General features: G+C 35.5%; 1 protein-coding gene and 1 pseudogene across 1 annotated transcript; both read right to left on the reverse strand.

Annotated features, from left to right (window-relative positions):
* Nucleotides 1-5151: 5151 nt before the first annotated feature.
* LOC102027838 lies at nucleotides 5152-6952 on the reverse strand (annotated as a pseudogene).
* Nucleotides 6953-12380: 5428 nt separating this feature from the next.
* LOC102005588 (olfactory receptor 51L1-like) lies at nucleotides 12381-15708 on the reverse strand. Its single transcript, XM_005380493.2, has 2 exons — nucleotides 15640-15708; nucleotides 12381-13453 (listed from the first exon to the last, which is right to left on the reverse strand). Exon 2 carries the CDS (start codon nucleotides 13377-13379, stop codon nucleotides 12420-12422), a length of 960 nt encoding a protein of 319 aa, XP_005380550.1. The 5' UTR covers nucleotides 13380-13453; nucleotides 15640-15708; the 3' UTR covers nucleotides 12381-12419.
* Between the last annotated feature and the right edge of the window lie 5515 nt (nucleotides 15709-21223).

Below are 21223 nucleotides of genomic sequence, written 5' to 3' on the forward strand. Positions count from 1 at the left end.
GCTACATTAGCTTTTGTTTCCATGTTATATTATCTGTAACATACTTGGTGAGATTTTTACTTCATATATTTAGCACTTATATTCTAGATGGATAATTTTCTATAATTTAACTTTAGCCTGTTGAAGTTTCTTCATGTTGAAGAAAATTTCTCTGCCTACATTAATTCTCTGAAAGAACTTACCTACAATTTGTATTATTTGTTACTATAATTTCTACCAGAATCATAAGTGAAGCTGCATCCTGTAGTTTTCTTTGCTTGAATGTTTGAACTCAATATTTAATGACTGTACTAAATTCAGTGGTGCTCAGATTACCTATTTCTTCCTGAGTGCCAAAGTATTTCATAGGTTTCTTCTAAATTTATTAACTAATTGGCAAATGGCTTCTCACAACATCCTATTATTACCCTTTAATGTCAGTCCAATCTGTAGTGAGATCACCTCTCAATCTTGATAATGACAATTTGCATATGTTATTCTTTCTAGATTGATTTAATAGTGTAGATATATCAACAATATTTTCAAAAATGTAGTTGTTTCATTAAATCTGTCCTATTAGTCTGTACTGTATTTAATTGCAATCTGCTTTGGCATGTTATTGTCTTGAAGTTATTAATATTTTATTCAACATTGAACCTGTTGTTAATCTTACTTATTGTGTAGTTTACATAAGATATTTTATCTTTCATTTGTAAAAGGATAAACTTGTCCTCCTTAGATATTTGTTTGTATAAAATACCACTATAGTACTGTTTTAATATTCTACTCAGCAATTTCTAATATCAGTGTCCATTCTGAACTGTTCTGAACTGAAGGTTTTTCTCCTTCATTAATCATATTAGGGCCGGGGATATTGCTCAGCGCCACAAGCGTCTGCCTGGCAAGCAGAAGGTCCTGAGTTCAATTACCGATACAAAAACCAAAATAAACAACAACAACAACAAATAAAAACAAAGATCATAGTAGTGCCTCTTTTATGCCTGCTAATCATTTGTTTACATGAGAAGTTTACTTTGTTGTCTGCTGGGTAGCTTTATGTTCATATGTTCAGTCAGAAGAACAGTTCCTGAAGAATTGGAATTGCTGATTCGCTCCAGGAGTACTTCTGTGAATACTCACTTACACACGCTCTCTGGCTCATAACATTTTCACATCTGACACAAGGCAATAAATTTTATTAACACTCTAATGCATCAGTCGGGTAAGCATAACACTCTGTGCTGGCATTTCTCCATGATCATATACTTTACTCAAATTCTCCAAGTTTTGCCACTCTTTTAAGAACTTGTACTTTCTTGTCCCTTATATTCAGCTTCTTTTCATCATTCCAACAGTCTACCATGCTCCTTCTCAGTTTTCTGTACCTGTCTTACAGCCTTGTAACATGTATAAGTCAGTGAACCGGGGGAATCTCAATTTATCACTAGCCATGGCTAGAGGACTCTTGTTCATTCATCTCATCTACAACGTTACTTCTTTTCCTGTCTTTTTATCTGTTTCTAAGACAAGTGTTGCAATTTCCAGTTACATTTGGAGACTCAATTTTCATTTTAGTTTTTTTTCTTGCTTCAACTATTCTGAGGCTCTGCTTTTAAGCCTATGCACAATTTAACATTATAATATCACCATGAGAATTGACAATTTTATAATAATGATTACAATGTGATCATCTTAGATGGCCATCAATGGATAATAAAGACATTTAGTGTATGCACAGTATTATACATCCATACATAAGAGCAAAATCATACAATTGGCAAGATCAGGAGTGGAACTAGAGATGATTATATTAAATAGAATAAACCAGCCTCTGAAAGATATGCAGCATGTATTTTCTGTCATGTGGACAATATAGAAAAAGTTTTAAAAGATGACATGAAATTAGATGATCCGTACCTTGCTTGTTGAGAGTAGTGCCAGGTTAAGCCTGGGTGTGTAGGTGCCTTTATTCTAAACTGACTTTGATGGTTTCAGATACATACTCAGGAGTGACATAACTACATTTTATGGTAGTTCTATTTTCAGGCTCTGAAGAACCTCCATATTTATTACCACAGTGGCTGTACTAATTTACATTTCTACCAAACTGTGTAAGAGTTTCATTATTGTACATCCTCACTGCATTTCTGTGGTATGTTTTCTTGACACTGGCCATTCTTCAAGAAATGAGATGAATCTCAGTGTAGTTTTGGTTTGTCTTTCTTTTTTTTTTTTTTTCCAGTACCAGGAATCAAACTCATGACCTTGCACTTGCCAGGCAGGCGCTGTGCCACTGAGCTAAATCCCCAGCCCTGGTTTTTCTTTCTTAATGGTAAATATATTGAGCACTATAAAATGTATTTTAGCTGTCTGCAAAATATACATTAAGCTCACTTGATAAATTATTGAATGGAATATATGTTCTGTTGTGAAGTTTTTTGGGATCTTTACATAGTCTGGATAGCAGTCTAATGTCAGAAGAATAGCTTGTAAAGATTTTTTCCATTGTGTAGTTTGTCTATTCACTTTGTTATTCTTTCCTTCCCTGTGAAGCTTTTTTATTATGTATAATGCATTTGTCATTTGTGTCTATTATTTTCTGAACTATTGAAGTCCTATTCAGAAAATCATTGTCTAAACCAATATTTGCATATTTCTTATATATATTTCTTTAATCATTTCCATATTTTGGTACATATTTATATTTAAGCTTTTGATATATTTTAAATTCATACATATAGAGGGTGTAAAATGGAGATTTAGTTTTTACCTTTTACACATGGATGGCCATCTTTGCCAGTACTCCGTATTAAAGGTGCTGTGTTACATACAACAAGTTTGCCTCCTTTGTCAAGAATCAGATGGTTGTGGATATTGAGGTTTATTCTTGGAGCTTCTTTATTTTTCCTTTGGCCCACATGTCTATGTTTTATGTCAACAACATGTTTGTACTAAAATGACTATAGAGTGTATTTTTAAAATCACATATGGTGATCTTTCCAACACTGTTCAGTGCACTAAGGATTGCTTTGAAGATTTGGGATCTTTTGTACTAACATATAAATTTCAGGATTTTCTTTTTGTAGTACTGTGATGAGTGCCCTTGGTATTTTGGTGGGGATTCAACAGAATGTGCAGATCTCTCTTGGTCATGCAGTCATTGTAATATCATTACTTTCCAAATCAATGAACAAGGATGATGATTTTCATGTTCCATTGTGTCCTCTTTCTTTATTCTGTTTCTTATTTTTCTATTGCAAAGAACTTTCTCCTCCTTTAGTAGGTTTCTTGTTTGTTTTGATTTTTGAGGCTATTGTGAATAGTACAATTTCATGAGTTGCGTCTTAGTTCATTATTTGTGCCCAGGAATGCTACTCACAATACTATTCATTTGGTATGCTGCTCCTGTACTGAATTTATCAGTCTAAGAGATTTTGGAGGACCAGTTTTCTAGATATGGAAGCTTTTATTTTTGCAAAATGACAATGATTTAGCTTCATCTTTCTCTCTTTGTATATCCTATATTTATTTGGCCTAATTGCTCTAGGATTTCAGTATATTGAACCATAGCACTGATGGCTTATTCTTAATTTGAGATGAGATATTTTCAGTTTTTCCTTATTCAGTATTATATATGCTATGGATCTGTTACAAACAGCATTCATTATGTTACAGTAAAATCCTACAATGTCTAGATTATCCAGAGTTTTTATCATGAAGTGACATTTAATTTTATTCAAAGTTTTATCTCAATTTGTTAGAAAGATCATGTGATTTTTTTCCTTGATTTTATTTATATGGTGTTTATACTGATTAACATGTTTTGATATACAGTGCATCTCTGATTGCATCTCAGCCTATTGGCTAAGATCAAGTGTACAATGTCTCTCTGGTATGAAACCTATTTGCTACCTGTCTATGGTGTATATGAACGTGATGATATGATTGATATGTGATTATTTTGTCATAGATTTTTGCATCTATTCTCATCAGAGTTACAAAACATATGTTATCACTTCCTTCAAATATCTAAATATATTGCAACTGTATTTGGAGCTTTATTTTCCCTCAGAAAAAAGATATATTGTGACACTTTATGAAGGAAAATGTTGCCACAGAATATTTTTTACCTGTTCAAAAGTATTTATTATCAGTTTACCATCTTGGTTGAACAATGAAAAATTATATGAGGCTGTACATTTTTAATCTTCAATGTATTTTTCAAATTTCACTCTCTGTGCTTTTCAACATATCTAAGTGCCCAATTAAAGAACTGATTCAATCTTGCATGTCTGTATTTGTTTTCTTGAGTAACCACTTTGAAGTTATCAATATGTAATACAGCAACCATTGTTAATTCCTTGTCACCTTGCATGTAGTTCAGTGTTGCTTGTACTGTTCTTGTGCTACTTTGTACATGGTTGTCTGTTTGTTAATATGTTTTCATTCTTTTACTTTTAAAATAAAAAAAAGAACTGATTAAAGTGTACCTACCATGATCTTCAGATGAAACTCATATCCACTGGTGAATCCCTTGGAAATGATACATTTTTGAAAGACAGAACTTCTCTAACCATCCATATATCTCTTACTGTATCTTAATGTTCTATCTGCTTCAGACATTTGGTCAAAATATTCAATTATTATATGTATTTTACTATCTTTCTTCACCTATTCCAATGTGGGAAAATGTAATGTCTACATTATAACATTACTTAACTTCATCAATGTAGCATTCCAAATTGGTAGGACTTTCCTTTACAGAATTGAAGCAGAGTCAAAATGTGTATACTTTGTAAACATGCATGACTTAATTGTAGAGTTCTGTACTTTATTCATACAAACCTTTTATGGTGGTCACATAATCATTTAAAAACGTTATGTTAAAAAGAGTTAGAGCCAGGTGTGGTGGTGCACAACTGTAATCCCAGCACTCGGGACACTGAACAGAGAGGATCACCAGGAGTTTAAGGCCAGCCTGGGCTACATAATGAGTTTAAGGCTAGCCTGAATTTCAAAGTGAGACCCTGTCTCAAAACATTGACTGATTAATTAATTAATTAAGAACTGCATAGGAAAAGTAGAAAAAGGAAGACCTGTCATGAAATTTGAAACAGAATGAAACAGATATTACATACAAATCTGTTATATATTACCTATTAAAATTTTTCATATCACCTAACCTGTGCAGAAAAAAATCCATTTGTACAATACAAAATAAAGTCTACTTCACAGACTTCAGAGAGTGGCTCAGCTAGGAAAATATTTAGATTAGTTAGTCACAGTAACAAGGTATTCATTTTATATTCTTTCATCCGTGACGTGGTATTGGAATGAGATTAGACATATAGACAGATTAAGAGTAAGTAATTTCAAATGATCCAAATAACCTTCTAATCCCACTTGCAATCTGCATTGTTTGATTGTGTAAAACAATTATGAAAGTCAACTCACTACTTAATGAAAAGTTCTGTCACTGTTTACAAAGTGGACTTGGAGACATTGTTGAGGTTTCCAGCTATTCTCAAGATTACAGTTTTGACAATTGTTTTTCTACCTATCATTTAAATAATCTAAAATATTTGTTATATTTATTCCACAGTGTGCTTGTACAGTTGAACTAACTGTATAGTTATCATACAGTTACAAAATTTTACTAAAATATTCCTTGATCTTTTTGTATGTGACAGAATTTAGCCAGAAAAATCTACTTTTTCCAGAGTGATACAAGAATACCTTCACTACTGGTCAAAAGAAGGTGTACACACTATAAGACAAACTGCATCACATATCAATATGACTTTCAACACTTTGTATAGGCATATGACTAAATGCAAAATTAATTATCACACTATAAAAATAAAGTCACAGATATATAATAATTGTCAAAAAGAGATACAAAAGTACTGCTAAATGTGAAATACAATTAAAATAGAACTGAATAAATCCACACTGAGTTACTTACTGCTCTCACCATTTTAATTCTACTTTTCACTGTTAACTATGTTCACATTAATTCTCAATTCTTAAGCTGCTTTCAGGTAGAAAAGTCTTTGGATTCTCCTGTGTATCTGCTTAGTCTTGATGCTATAAATGATGGGGTTCATCAAGGGTGAGAAAAGGATGTAGACATTGCCCATGAGGACATGAACCAGAGGAGAGAGGTGTTTTCCAAAGCGGTGCACCATGGTCAGACCAATGATGGGGATGTAGAAAACCAGAACAGCACAGATGTGAGACACACAAGTTTGCAAGGATTTCATTCTCTCCTCCCGCGATGCAACGGCTAAAACTGTGTGCAGGATCATGGCGTAGGAGATTAGGATGAGCACAGCATCCAACAACAGAGTGCTGATCACCAGAGCCAAAGCGTAGATGCTATTGAAGCGGATGTCTGAGCAGGCTATTCTGATTAAGTCCTGGTGGAGGCAGAAGGAGTGAGAGAGGACATGAGGGCAGCAGTAGTTCAAAAACTTCAGGCGGATGATGACTGGAGGAATGAGTAAAGAACTCCTACATAAGATCATTATGCCAATTTTCCTTATGTTGTCATTAGTTAGGATGGAGGAATAACGCAGAGGGTTGCAAACGGCAATGTAGCAATCAAAGGACATAGCTAGGAGGACTGAAGACTCCATTAAGGAGAGACAATGAATAAAATAGCATTGGGCAATGCAAGAATCCAGACTGATCTCTTGAATGAACCTCCACATTATGCCCAGCACTGTGTGCATGTGGTGAACAGCCCCATGGACAGATTAGTGAGGGCCAGCATAGCCAGGAAGTAGAACATGGGCTCATGGAGGCTCATTTCAGTTTGAATCACATGGAGCACCATGCAGTTTCCCAAGAATACCATGGCATAGATGATAGAGAAAGGGAGGGAGACCCAGAGATCGTCAACTTTTAGGCCAGTAAAACCAGTGAGAACAAATCCAGAACTGCTGTGATTAGATATGGAGATAGTAAACATTAATAAAATACTGAGAAATATCTACAGTTATTGAAAACTACATTGGCTTGCAATGTCCTAAGTTTTAGTAATGTTTATCAGCTTTGGGGGAGAAAATGAAATGTGATACAATTTTCGTAAGGAAGAAAATAGATTCCTAATTCTCTACTATTTAGGATGAAAACTTCTTCTATTGACATGAAATCTGCCAACTTAGTGACAAGATGCAAAAATGTAGGAAATCTTATGCAGAAATACTAATGCTAGTGGACACTTGGGATTTAATCTTTAGGGTAGACTTCTGGGAGCCTATGTTCAGCCCTAAGAGGATAATGTGTGATAACAGGTGTGCACTTCTGCTGTGGGACACCACCCTCAGGAGAACGAGAAATACATAGATCAATTTTATCTTTAGTAACACAACTGTGCCTTTACTTTGATGCAACATTTCATGTGATCCCAAAGGAAATGGGGTGGTAAGGTGCTGTACTTTACAGAACAAAAAATTAGGCAAAAGAAGCTACACTCTTCAGTGGAACTTGAACTTTTTCCCACAGTTTCCTGAATAACTCAATGTCCTACAATGAAATTGAAAATGTAATAAAATACTTACCAACAAAGAAAAGCCCAGGCCCTGATAGATTCACTGCTGAATTCCACAAGAAATTTAGAGAAGATTTAATGCTAATTCTTTGCAAAATCTTTGATCAAGCTGAAAGGGAAACAATTCTCCCCAATTGATTCCTGGAGGCAAATGTTACACTGTTACCAATACCAGAGAATACCCAACCGAGAGAGAGAACTACAGGCCAATCTCCCTAATGAATACAGACGAAAAAATCTCAATAAAGTACAAGCAAACAGAAAGGCATCAAATCACCAAGATTATGTATCAGGAGTAAGTGGGATTCATCCCAGGAATGCAGGGATATTTCAATATATGCAAATCAATTAATGTAATACACCTTATCTTTAGAGCTAAAGGCAAAAATCATATGATTACCTCAATAGATGCAGAAAAAACTTTTGATAAAGCCCAACACAGATTTATAAGAACTTTACAGAAAATATGAATAGATGGTCTTTATCTCACTCTGATAAAAGCTATAACAAACCAGCAGCCAACATCATACTAAATGGACAAAACCTTCAAGCTTTCACTTTAAAATCAGGAAAAACACAAGGATGTCCACTGTCACCACTCCTATTTAATAACTGGAAATATTAGACAAAGGAATTAGACAAAAAAGAGAAATAATAAGAATAAGGATAGTAAAGGAAGAAGTGAAATTATCATTATTCACAGATGACATGATTCTCTACACAGAAGACCCAAAAAACTCCACCAAAATGCTTATAGATTTAATAACCAAATTCAGTAGCATAGCTGGATATAAAGTCAACACTCAAAAATCAATAGCATTCTTGTGCACAAAGAACAAACAGGCTGAAAGAGAAATTAGGGAAACCACATGTATGGTTTGTGTCTGGATGTCCCTCCAAACCCTCATGCAGTCAGGAGGTGAGCTTCCAGAGTTTACAATTGATTCATGGCCCAATGTTGGAATTATGAATGTGAGTGCTACACCTGCCCTGGGGTGAATAGTTTGCACACAGTGTAAGAGAGGGAAAGAGGCTGCTTGTCACTGCTTCTCCCTTTTGCTCTTGCTGATTTTTCTATCTTCCACCACCATGAACTGTTGCCCTCTGCCATGTGCTACCTTGCCTTGGAACCAGCTGAGTATGGACTGAAAACTCCACAACCCGTGAGCTGTATAAGCCTTTCCTTCCTTAATTTTGGGTGTTGGGTATTTTGTCCCCCAACAAGAGAAAAGTAACCCAAAACCACACCTGTCATAATAGCATCTAAAAAACTGAAATACTTAGGAATCAATCTAACAAAGGATCTATACTATGAAAATTACAGTACTCTGAGAAAATAAATTGAGGAAGATTTCATAAAATGGAAAAATATTCTGTTTCCATGGATTGGAAGAACCAACTTTGTCAAAATGGCCATATTCCCAAAATTTTTGTACATATGCAAGGCAATCCTAATTAAAATACCATTAATATACCCCACAGATCTAGAGAAAATATTCCTAAACCTCATGCGGAACCAGAAGTGGACTACAATAGCAAAAGCTCTCCTGGGCAACAAAGGAGAGGCAGGAAGCATCACAATCCTTGACTTAAAATTAAACTACAATGCCACTGTGATAAAATCAGCATGGTACTGGCAAAAATACAGGCCTGAAGATCAGTGGAACAGATTGGAAGATACGGACCCAAGTACAAACATGTTCAGCCACCTTAACTTTGACAAAGGGCCAAGCATGTTCACTGCAAGAAAAGTAGCCTCTTTAATAAATAGTACCTTGTTCACAGTTAGTAGCCTGGGGTCAGGCACTGAAAAGTTCTGCTTGGCTCTGGGATTACAGTGTGGATGCAACAGCTCCAATCTCTCCTCACAGATTTGTCTACCAAAGCTCCTGAGCGCTGTTATACACGGAGCCCACAATGTGCTGAAATCAGCACAAACTGAGTTAAGATCAAGGACAGCATCAAATAGCTTGTCTATTTGTGAACTAGACTTGCCCAAGATCATGCACCCAGCCACAGAGGTACTGTTTATTTGTGTTTGTTCCTTTGTTTGTTTTGAATGGAGGCTTGAACCCAGAGCCTTCAAGCTGAGCTTCATCCCTAGCTCCCCTTTTTATTTTATATTTTGACATACAGTCTCACTGAGTCACCACATTGCCCAGCTGGGCTCAATCGAGCAATTCTGCCTCAGCCCATGGATGCATGCCAGCATACTCAGCTCACTCTTGCAAATAGATGACCCATACTGTAGACTGAGATCCCATACTTTTCCCTAGGACTGGCACTTTTCCAGAGGATCTGCTCCCAAGAGTGGCTGGGAATGAGAAGTGGAAATCGAAATAATCTTTTGGTAATATACATACCTCTTATATGTCTGTTTTCTAGACATTTCCAAATGAATATTCAGTGATGTTGAACACGAGCATTGATCTCAGTGTCATTACAATATTAATAGGAATGATAGAATTCACATGAATGAATATTTGTCCAATAGATAACATTTTAATTAATCACATTGTAAAGGCTGATGATAACGCTATGATTTAAAAATATAAATCTAAACTAATATTTATTCAATGATTGATTTATCTCAGTATTATTTGTATATTCAGTGATGAATGAAAGGCATTTTTATAACAAGCAAAAGAGCAAATTCTTGTAGGTCTTGCCTAATGATTAGAAAATAAATGTTAGATTTCATTACCTATTATATTAGGACTTCTGCAAATATTAGGAGCTATAAAGGATTTTTATGTTATTCTTTTCCTTCTAGTTCTTTCATTGAGCCAGTGTAAATAAGTGAACTCAATTTTTTCACTACATTGCAAAGATTACAATAAAAGGCATGTATGACTATATGCTACATAATTTCAGAGACATAAGAAAAGAACAAAATGAAAGACAGGCAGTAGAAAAAAGGGAGATAGATCTTTTGTGAAAGGGAAGTGGACTAAGAGATGAAGAGAGAGGAATAGAGGAAAGGCAGAGTATGGTAAGGAAAGGAAGAAAGAATTGTTCTGTGTTATCCAAATGCACCAATGCCCTATGAAGAATGTATTCATTTTTTATTAAAAACGTGTACTAATAAAAATTAAAAATTTTTTAAAAAGGCAGAATTGCACTTTGAAAAAAACTTACATACAAATTAAAAGTTCTGTATTATTGTTTCCTGCTATTACTCACTTGTAATTAATTATATCCTAGTGTGTTACTGTTTTTCTATTAACATCAGCAGTTGAGATAACATAGATGATGACATATTTTAAAATTTAATTAAGTTTATTGGTACATTTTAGATGTACATCATGATCATGTTTGTCATAGGGAATTTGCACCCATACACGATATATTTTGATTCCTCTTTTTTCCTAATCCCCCCTAGTTCCTTCAAGCCCTCTTATGCTCCCTATTTACAGATCTTTGATTCTATTTTATCCTTTTTGTCTTTTTTTCCTTTTCCTTTCTTTCTTTTTCCCCTTCCCTAACCTTGTTCCTCTCTCCTTTTGAACAACTTCCTCACGTTTCACAATATCTGTTGTACATTTTGATCCTTATTTACTCTTTCAGTTTCTCACACCAGGGAGACAATGTAATGTTTACACATGTGAGTCTGATTTATTTCCCTTGAGTATGGTCTCAAGTTGCATACATTCACCAGGAAATGTCTCAACTTTGTCCTTCTTTGTGGCAGAGTTGAACTCCATTATATATATATATATATATATATATATATATATATATATATATATAAATCTTCTTTACCCATTCCTCAGTTGATGGGCATTTGGGATGTTTTACTATTTAACTATTACAAATAGGGTTGCTATAAATGTGAGTGCACATCTATCATTGTGGTGTAATGTTTTTAATTCTTCCAGGAAGATATCCAAAAGGGGAATAGCTGAGTGAAATAAAACCTCTAATCCTAGTTTTTTCAGTGCTATCCACACTGATTTCAACAGTTGTTGCATCAGTCTACACTACAGGAACTCATACAAAGAATCAATAACTGAGATCTCATCCTATTAAAAACCTTTTGCACAGCAAAAAAAAAAAAAAACCAAAAAACTAATATAGTAAAAAGACAAACCATAGAGTTGGAAAAAAATTTAACCAGTTATCCTCAAAGGACTTATACCAAGAACATATAAAGAATTGAAAAGAATCAGATCCCCAAACGTGAAGACATATTTAAATAACTGGTTATAACAACTACAATTGCACTACAATATCTGAAATTCTTAAAAAATATATAGTCTCAGCTTCCTATAAAAATAATCTCTAAAAAATGAATTAAACAAAAACAACCACCCCAAAAAAGTTTGTTATATTCCTGAAGGAATTAAACCTCAGGTAGAGAAGAATCTGGATATCAATATTTAGAAGGTGATGCTGATGTACCATGATGTTTCATCATATCTGTTTTTCATCAAAAATATATTTTATGTTACTATCACTAAGAAAGCTAAAATACATACAAGTACAATAATTACATAAGAAAAGGCATAAGCTTCAATGTTAAATATTACACAATCTCTAGAAACAAATAAATATGGAAATACAGCAAATATACATTTGGATATGCAAGGAATACTTCACAGATAGTGACTAAAGTTTGAGAGTGGAAGTGGGAGAAGGTAAATGGAAGCAAATTATCACACACTCCATTGCAACCTACCCATGCCTATAGAGACATTATAATGCATTTGTGAAGTGAAGCTATCCTGCCGCAGTGAACACAAATTCCATGATGCTCCTTTGGTTCTAATTCTCTTCCTTAAGGAATCTTTTCTGACTACTCTTCTTCCAAGATATTTAATGCAGATTCTTTAAAATAGGTTCCATCAATAGTAATGAGATAATTATTATTATCCTGAGGACATGCTTATACTACAACAGAACTAATTTTGGAGTGAAGCAGTAGGTGGAGGAGCCCTTGGCGGATCTGCTCGGTTTTCACACTGTAGATGACTGGGTTGAGCACTGGTGGAACCATTAAGTAGATATGAGCCATGAAAACGTGGATGAGGGGAGAGGAATGCTTGGCAAAACGATGCACAATAGACAAGCCTATCATAGGCACATACAGAATGAGCACAGCACAGATGTGGGAGGCACAGGTGTTGAGCGCCTTTAGTCTCCCCTCGCGGGACGCAATTTTTAACACGGCATGAAGGATGAAAGCATAAGACACTAAAATGCCCAGAGAATCCAGGCCCCATAGCACAAAAATCAAAATCAAACCATATATAACATTAAATTTTGTGTCAGCACAGGCAAGACGGATCATGTCCTGGTGCAGACAATAGGAATGAGAAAGGACATGGGAATGGCAAAAGGTGAAGAAAGCCAGACGAGCCAAAATTGGGATGAGTGCAATAGCGCTCCTGAGCAGGGCTGCAATCCCAATCTTGGCAATCAGTGTTGGGGTGAAAATGGTAGCATATCGCAGTGGGTGGCAGATAGCTACATATCGGTCCAGGGCCATGGCCAAGAGCACAGATGATTCAGTGAAGGAGAAAGTGTGAATCAGAAACATTTGGACCACACAGACATTGAACTGGATCTCCCTAGAAATGGACCACAGCACCCTGAAAAGTGTTATCACCGGGGACAGGGACATGCCCACATCAGTGAGAGACAGCATGGCCAGGAAGTAGTACATGGGCTCGTGCAGCCTGGGGTCTGTCCGCACAATGTGCAGGATGCCGCAGTTGCCCATCACTCCAACAAGGTAGAGGAGACAGAAGGGGATGGAGATCCAGTGGTGAAATTCTTCATAGCCAGGGATACCTGTGAGATAGAATGTGGAGGACAGTGCGCTGCTGGCATTTGAGGTTGCCATGGGGATCACTGCTCAATCACAGTCCAATTTCACAGTCACTCGCCAGTGGGGAGGACATTTGATAAGTCCAAGATCTGCATTATGAAAAGAGTGGGACAAAGGAATAACTACTGGAAATAGGGAGAAGTATTTCAGGACAACAATATGCAATAGAACAACCGTTGGTGAATTCCTACCATCCTGTCTACTGAAACTCTGTATCACCTCTAATGCTTTTTAATAATTATTTTTTATTCTCCTTAATGGTTTGAGCAGTCTTCCTCTCTTACATCTGGTATTCTGAGCAACCTCGCTGAAGATAACAGTAGGTGATATAACAACCACTGTTAATTCCTATCATTTTGTTTTGAAACCCTGTGTCATTTTTATTGTTCTTGCTTTGTTTTGTTTATGTCTGTGATGTTGGCATTTTGCTAATCTTTTTTTTATTACTCTCTTTAAAATAAAAATAAATAAATAAACAAATGAGAAGGGGAATAAGTGATTTAAGGAAGGGAGAGGAAAGGAAGGAAAAAGGTTTTTATTTAAAAACAAAAAGAGTAGAATAAAAAAATAGAAGCAGATCTTCTACAGATGAAGAGGGGCAGAAAAGTTGGTGGTAACAGAGGAAAAGGGGCAAAGAGGGGAGAAAAGGAATTAAAATGCCTTATGTACAGTAAACAGAAATCAAATAAGAATTTAGTGTTTAGCTCTAGATTCATAATCCACCAGTACATTTTTGCTGTGTTTTTCCTTCATTTCATTTGTGGTTATTGTCAGTTACCCTTCTGTACTAACCAAGATCTGCCCCCTGCCTCCCATAAGCAAATCCATTCCATGACTCCTCTAAAACTACCCAGACAGGGAGAAACACACACAGACACACACACACACACACACACACACACACACACACATACACACACAAGCATGCATACACATAAATTCTAGATTAAATTTTAATATGTAATTTTATTAGAAATATTTTTGTTCATTTGACCTGGACTTTTATTAGCCCTTTTTAATGACACCTCAGGTGTTTTAAAATATTTCCTTTGTCTGCCTCAGCTTGTGATTTTCTTTCAGGAAATGGAACACCATACAAGGCACACCTACAGAATTCAAGGAAGAAGTGAACATCATCACACTTGTTCCTATTCATCTATCCCCTAATTTATGTCACAGGCCTGGCTTTTTCCCAAGATCAACTCTATTATCACTTTGCTTTTACTCTGTCTTTGCAGGTACTAATTACAGCTTAAAATACACTTTACAAAAGTAACATATAAAATTTTAAAGACAGTCTTTAAATAAAATATGCAATTTGGAGAACATTGAACCAACTCTGGCAATGGTATTAAAAATTAAGAAACATTTTCCTATTATATTTCAAAGCTGATACCTTGTTTAGAGACTAGTATTGTCTGTCAAAAGAAAAAAAAGCAACATGAGAGGACTTAGAGAAACAGTAGAAATATATACTTAAAGAAAAAAAACAAATAAAAAATTAAAGCCAGTGTTAGCCTATTAGCCTCTGACATTGATGCTCCATGATTTGTATAAAATCAAATGAGAAAAATATTTCACCACTTATTCTATGATGAAGAGAAACATCTCTAACGGAAGAAAGTTGAGTTCTCTCTTTAAATCCAGCTTGTGCTTTGTTTGCCAAGTGTCCACGCTCACTGCAATGTTTATAGGGTAATTTACAATCCATGGGACAGTTCTTCCCACACAAGTAAATAAACTGGCATCTTCCTGTGGTGCAAAACCTCCTTAAGCCTTTTGTAACTCTCACTTTCTCTTTCCATAACTCTCCTGTACATAAGCTCATTTAGTAGAGGTGCTTAGCAATGATAATTTTCTGGGAACTAAAAAACTATCAACAAGAAGTCAAATCAGCAAAACCTGTCTGCCCTGCTGTTTATATTATCACCGAATTCTGTCTCGCATTGTCTGACCTGATGCACACAGTCATGCTGCCTCCCTCACTCTCCTTCCAGCTGCATCAAAGCTCGGTGCTCTGACGCTGGGATTTCACACCTCATCCCTTTTTCTCATTTGCTCTTCTTACAACTTTCAGTACTTAGATTTCCAGTTGGGCCCCATAGTTTTGATCCTTCTTTTCTAATTTCTCAGCCATCATCAGAATTAGGAAATCTGCCTTTTCCCCTCCTCTCTGCTTACTGAGTTCTGACCAGTTCTCTGATGCTGGGATCTTTGTCTCTCATGGGCCAGAGGGGGAAATACACAGTTAACTGAGAGCTGGAAGTCACCTTACCTGAAGGCCCCACCTTGCTTCATGCTTAGTTATTTTAAGGCTTTCAATTGAGGCTTTACGAAGAGGCCCGGCCGTCAGATTTCTTCTTAACACTCTCTCTTCCTCTGCAGTCACACAGGCTGAGTTTACATAGTATTCTGGTTTCAGTGTTTGGTTGCTTTGTAACTATAGACAAATGGTTTTCTCAGTCTATACTAAAATTGCCTTCTTGGCCAACTGACTATAATAACATTTGAAAGTATTATGTTGGAAATTAAAGAAGAACAGTATTTTATATTAAACAAATTAGTGAAATTAGCATAGTTAGCACATCAAATACTATTTTGTAATAAAATATTTTAACTCAATTTAAAGTAAAAGAAAGCATAAAAAAGTATGAACTGTCACAAAAATACTTAAAATAATCACTCTGTGAAGTGATCACAAAATGAGGGTGGTGACGATGATGATGATGAAGATAATGACAGCCACTAACAATGTTGACAATGAATCCAGCAGCAATTTTTAACATGCATGAGAGGGCAGAAGAGATGCCCAGCATCTGGAGTATGCTGCCATGCAGGAAGATAACAGGAGTGGGAGGTTCACAAAAATAATCTAGATAGCTGTGTGATAAGATTAGCCATTTTCTTCTCAGTTTCAACCAGTGAAAACACAGCAGAGGCAGAGATATGAATTGTTTCTTAATATTTCCCTTTACTCCAGGATTACTCTGACAATTATGATAGGCCTACCTGTGTGCTCATTACTCTGTATAGTAGCAGTTTTGAAAGAAATATGTCCAGTGTAGTTTTATCTAGACAAAGAATGAGATCCTTGAGACTTCAGAGCAATGACTCTGATGAGCAAGGTGTATGATTATGAACTCTCTCTCTCTCTCCATACTCATATAGTGAGTATATATGTATACTAATTATATATATATATATATATATGTGTGTGTGTGTGTGTGTACATACACTCAGTAATAAGTAGTCTTATTATTCTATAAATCTTCATGGTATAAAAATGCTTGACTTGAATGTCCAACTCCTACCCTTCCTGATAATATCATTTCAAACTTCGGCACATGTCTACCTGATCTCTTCCAGCATGCCTAGAAAAGGGTGAGGGAATTTCTACAGTTAGTGCATAAACTAGAGAGTCTACTTGGTACACAAAATGGGGCTGAGATTTCTGGGCCATATTTAAGGTCATATTAAAAGCACTGATATTTGGGATTGAAAGGGACTTTGTATCTGGTGAAATTCAGATCTCTTTTTGAAATTACTGCTTTTCATATCTGAAAAGAGTCCTCCTCTCTGTGTAAATAACACACCATGGAAAAAGATCACTTGTCCTATAGTCAAGAGCATTTAAATCCTGTCTCTTCGGGAAATCTAACTGGAATTTGGAACTTACAATCATTAACATGAACAATAAAGATATTTTGCTGAAAATAATGTTCCAAACTTAGGTGAGTGCTGCTCATGCCCTCAATTAGTCTTTTTTTTTTTTTTTTGGTTTTTCTCCGGTACCAGGAACCGAACTCACGACTTTGCGCTTTGCCAGGCAGGCGCTTTGCCGCTCAGCTAAATCCCCAGCCCCTCAACTAGTCTTTTCAAAAGGTTCTTTTCAGCCTTTTTGTGCCTGACCTCTTCTATTGGTTTGCAACATCCTCTCTTGTGTTTTCCTATGTCCTGCAACTTATACGTTCCCCCCAAGTCTTACGTACTTGATAGAATGGTTCCTCTTGTCATTGGTAAATGTTCTAGTTCTCAATATAATCAAGAGGAGCTAATATGGCTTCTCCTCGTCCTTGGAGATATCAGGCCCCAGGATAAATGCAGGACAGTGGCTGTAACCCTGTCCCTGCCAACGTTTCAGTTATGGCTTTCCCCAAGGTCCTCCTTCTCTGACCTCAAGAATGTAGTGCCACACTTCACTTAGGAGTATGGAAGAAAGAATGCTTTGGGAATTGTCAAATGTTTGTTGCTTTGATATCTGGAACAGACGAAACAATGCAATATGAGATGAAATATTGGTCTACATGTACAATATGAGAAGACAGCATAGAATTTTTAAAATAGTGTAGCCATTGAGAGGGACTAAGGATTTTAACTTTGGAAGAGCATATAGATTCTAAAACAACAGCTGTTTTACACAATAATGCTTGATAATAATAATAATTATTATATAGTTACAATTATAATAGTTATTTGATTTGCCTTCTTCAAAATCATACAATAAGCAATAGAGTGAAAGTTATCACTCAAATCTTTACATTCTCTCATGTGGCAGTTTTCTCACTCTGTCATAGAGATCTCAACAAAGTAAGTTAAGTAAATATGATCTAATTAAAATGAAAGCTTAGCACAATGAATAACACCCATACAGACTTATCAGTAATATTAACTTCTAAACGCCTGCTGGCTAGTTACATGAAGCAATAGGTTGGCTTGTGGACCAGTAACAGATAGAAAGCATTTAAGCAGGGTTAGAAATTTAAATTATAACACCATTTAGCACAGAGGCCGGCCAGTTCTACTAAATGTCAAGTGTCTGAGTCTCTCAGTGTTGAATGTATTGTTTTTAATATGTTCAGTAGTAGACGGCTTGGGCTGGGGATTTAGCTCAGCAGCACAGCGCCTGCCTGGCAAGCGCAAGGTTGTGAGTTTGATTCCTGGTACCGGAAAAAAAAAAAATCTCAGTAGTAGATGGTTATATAGGGAATTAATGCCTCAAAAAAGGTAACATTTCTCATAAAAATACTTTAATTACAATGATAATCCATAAACAAGAGCAACAATCCCCTATTATGAGAAAAACTTTCACATCGCAGTTTTTATACCTCCCTTTCTGAAACTATCACGAAAATAATTTCTTCTTACTTCTGTCCTTGACTCTGAATGCACTCCAAATTTTCTTTGCACTTTAATTATTCTAATACATTATTCTAATACAAATTTAAATGTCATTTTGATCATCTAAATTTGATGTGATCAAGGATCATAAATTCAGAGGATTGTTGTTAGTAGTCCATGCTCATATATACTTTTACACATATGGTGTATGTTTGTCAGCTATACAACAGAGGGTCATATAAAGCAGCTACACGTCCCTCCACCATCAAATTCTCTGCCATGCTTATGTTACAAGCTCAGTTCTGAAAATCACACTAGATGCCGAGAAAGGGATGGTTAAATGTCTGCTTTTAGAGCTGTGAGAAGAACACAACCTAGACCACCAAGCATGACACTGGGTCTAATTTGAAAATGAGGGATTTATCCGGGAAAACTGCATCTTGATTTATTTTGCATCTGCCCTGCTCTGGGTCTGACTGTAATAAATTGTGTCAACATCCATTCTTGCTCTCTGGGTTGACTTGGTCAATAGTGGATACTGAAAAAAAATAAGAATCCATAGGATGCTGAGTTTGGGGTGCTCATTCCTTCACTCCCATCCAGCCCCTCACTTTGAGTCCTCCTGGTGGTTTCATCTCTAGAGAGGCAGGGAAAGCCCTCAGGTGCCCTTCTTCATACACCGCCATTTTGGAGTTCTGGTAAAGGTTTCCATTTCCACTTTAAAACTATGATGACAGCTAACCTTCCACCTGAGCACTAAACATGGAAACTGTCTTGATTGTTCTAAGTCTTACTGATTTCAATGACTGCTTCACTAATTTCTTCAAATGACCCACATTTGAGGATGACATGATGTTTTATATTGGTTTTTGTCTTCATCCATTTATTTCTGCAGTGATCTTTATTATTTATTTCCCTCTGCTAAGTTAGGTTTTGCTTGGTTCTTGTTTTTCTATTTCTCTAAAATGGATTGATGGGTTGTATATTTGATGTTTTCCATTTGGTGTTTTACATAGGCAGAGATTGGCACATACTTCCCGCTTAGTACTGCTTTTGCAGTGTCACCATAAGCATTGGCATGTGGTGCTTTCATTATCATTTGTTTCAAGAATTTTTAATGTTTTCAACATAGTTTTTCTTTGATTTCTCTATTGCTCATGAGTAATTTACTCCACAGTTTTGTACTGTATATTTTTCATTTTTTTATTATTCATTTTTTATTTTACTGCATTAGATTCAGAAAAGATGAGTGGTATAATTTCAGTTTTTTTAAAAAGGTCTGATTTAGCTATGACAAATTGTGATATAACAGCCACTGTTAATTCCTATTATTTTGTTTTGAAATCCTGTATCATTTTTAATGTTCTTGCTTTGTTTTGTTTATGTCTGTGATGTTGGCATTTTGTGATTTTCTTTTTTTTACTACAGTCTTTAAAATAAAGAAAAAAACGTTTGATTTGTTTTGTGATCTCCCGTGTTCTATCCTGATACTACTCAATGTCCTGTTGGGAAGGATGCATATTTCACAGTTACTAGATGCAATGTTTGGTAGATGTTTAATAGGATCCATTAGTCAAAAGTGGAATTTAATCCCGTTGTTCTATTTTTCATTTTTTGTCAGATGATTTTCATTGCTGAGGGGTGTTCAAGTCTGCCACTGTATTTTTGGAGTTTATTTCTCTCTTTAGGTCAATTTGTGTTTCCTTTCAAATATTTATGTGGGCTAAAATTAAGGTATACAGATTTAGAGTCATCACTGTAGGCTAACTGACTCACTTATCACAATACTCTCCTCCTTTGTCTGTTTCATATTATTTTTACATTAATGTCAACTTTTGTCTGATCCAATATAACTGCTTATGCCCTCTCTTGGATTCCACTTGCAAGTAATGTCTGACTCAATTCCTTCTCTTCAGTCTGTGTGTGTCCCCAAAAGTGAAGTAAGTTTCCCGTAAACAATGTATTATTGGGTCTTGGGATTTTAATGCATTCGTGCACTCTGCTTCTTAATTGAAACATTTCATTCCTGCACATTCAAGACATCTCTTCACTGGTAAGGTCTTACCGTAACAATTTTGATACTCATTTTCTATTTTTATTGCAATTATTGGTTTCTTTCTCCTCTCAGACTTTCTTTCTCATAAACTGTGTCACCTTAGTACCATAGTTTGACTTCTTACTTATAATTTTTATTTTGTGTAGTATAGATTTTTGCCCTGCGGTTACCATGAGGCTTGCAGAAAATGTTTGCTTATAGCAAGCTATTTTGAAATAAGAGCAATTTACAATTGATCATAAATTTGTGAATAAAACAAATAAACCAAAAGAAAAATACTAATAAAAATCATTGCACTTGCCTTCCATTCTGCCCCACACTTGAAAATTTGATATCCTAATATATTTTCTTTTTCATAATCTATTAAATGTAGCCAGTATGATTTTATTTTGTTTTATATTCATACTAAAAAATGCATAGTTTATCCACCATCTTAACTTGAAATCATTTGAATTTCATTCCATGTGATAGATTCTTCCTACTCATTAACATCTCTTTATTTCTTTTGGAAGAACACCTGCTAGCATTTTCATAGGGCAGGTTTCATGGTGTTCAGTGTACTCAGCTTTACTAGAGACAGGTTTCTTAATTGGTAGGGCTTTATTTCCAGGAAATGTTTCTTTGTATTTTGTCTTCAGTAATATGAAAATCTCATCCAGCAATCTATAATGGCCTATAAAGTTTT

The sequence above is a fragment of the Chinchilla lanigera genome, unplaced genomic scaffold, assembly GCF_000276665.1.
Source record: "Chinchilla lanigera isolate Chin_1 unplaced genomic scaffold, ChiLan1.0 scaffold00013, whole genome shotgun sequence".
Taxonomy (NCBI): Eukaryota; Metazoa; Chordata; class Mammalia; order Rodentia; family Chinchillidae; genus Chinchilla; species Chinchilla lanigera.

Bases quoted from the DNA above. Each gene is read 5' to 3' on its own strand.
- LOC102005588 (XM_005380493.2), bottom strand. From the start codon at position 13,379: ATGGCAACCTCAAATGCCAGCAGCGCACTGTCCTCCACATTCTATCTC.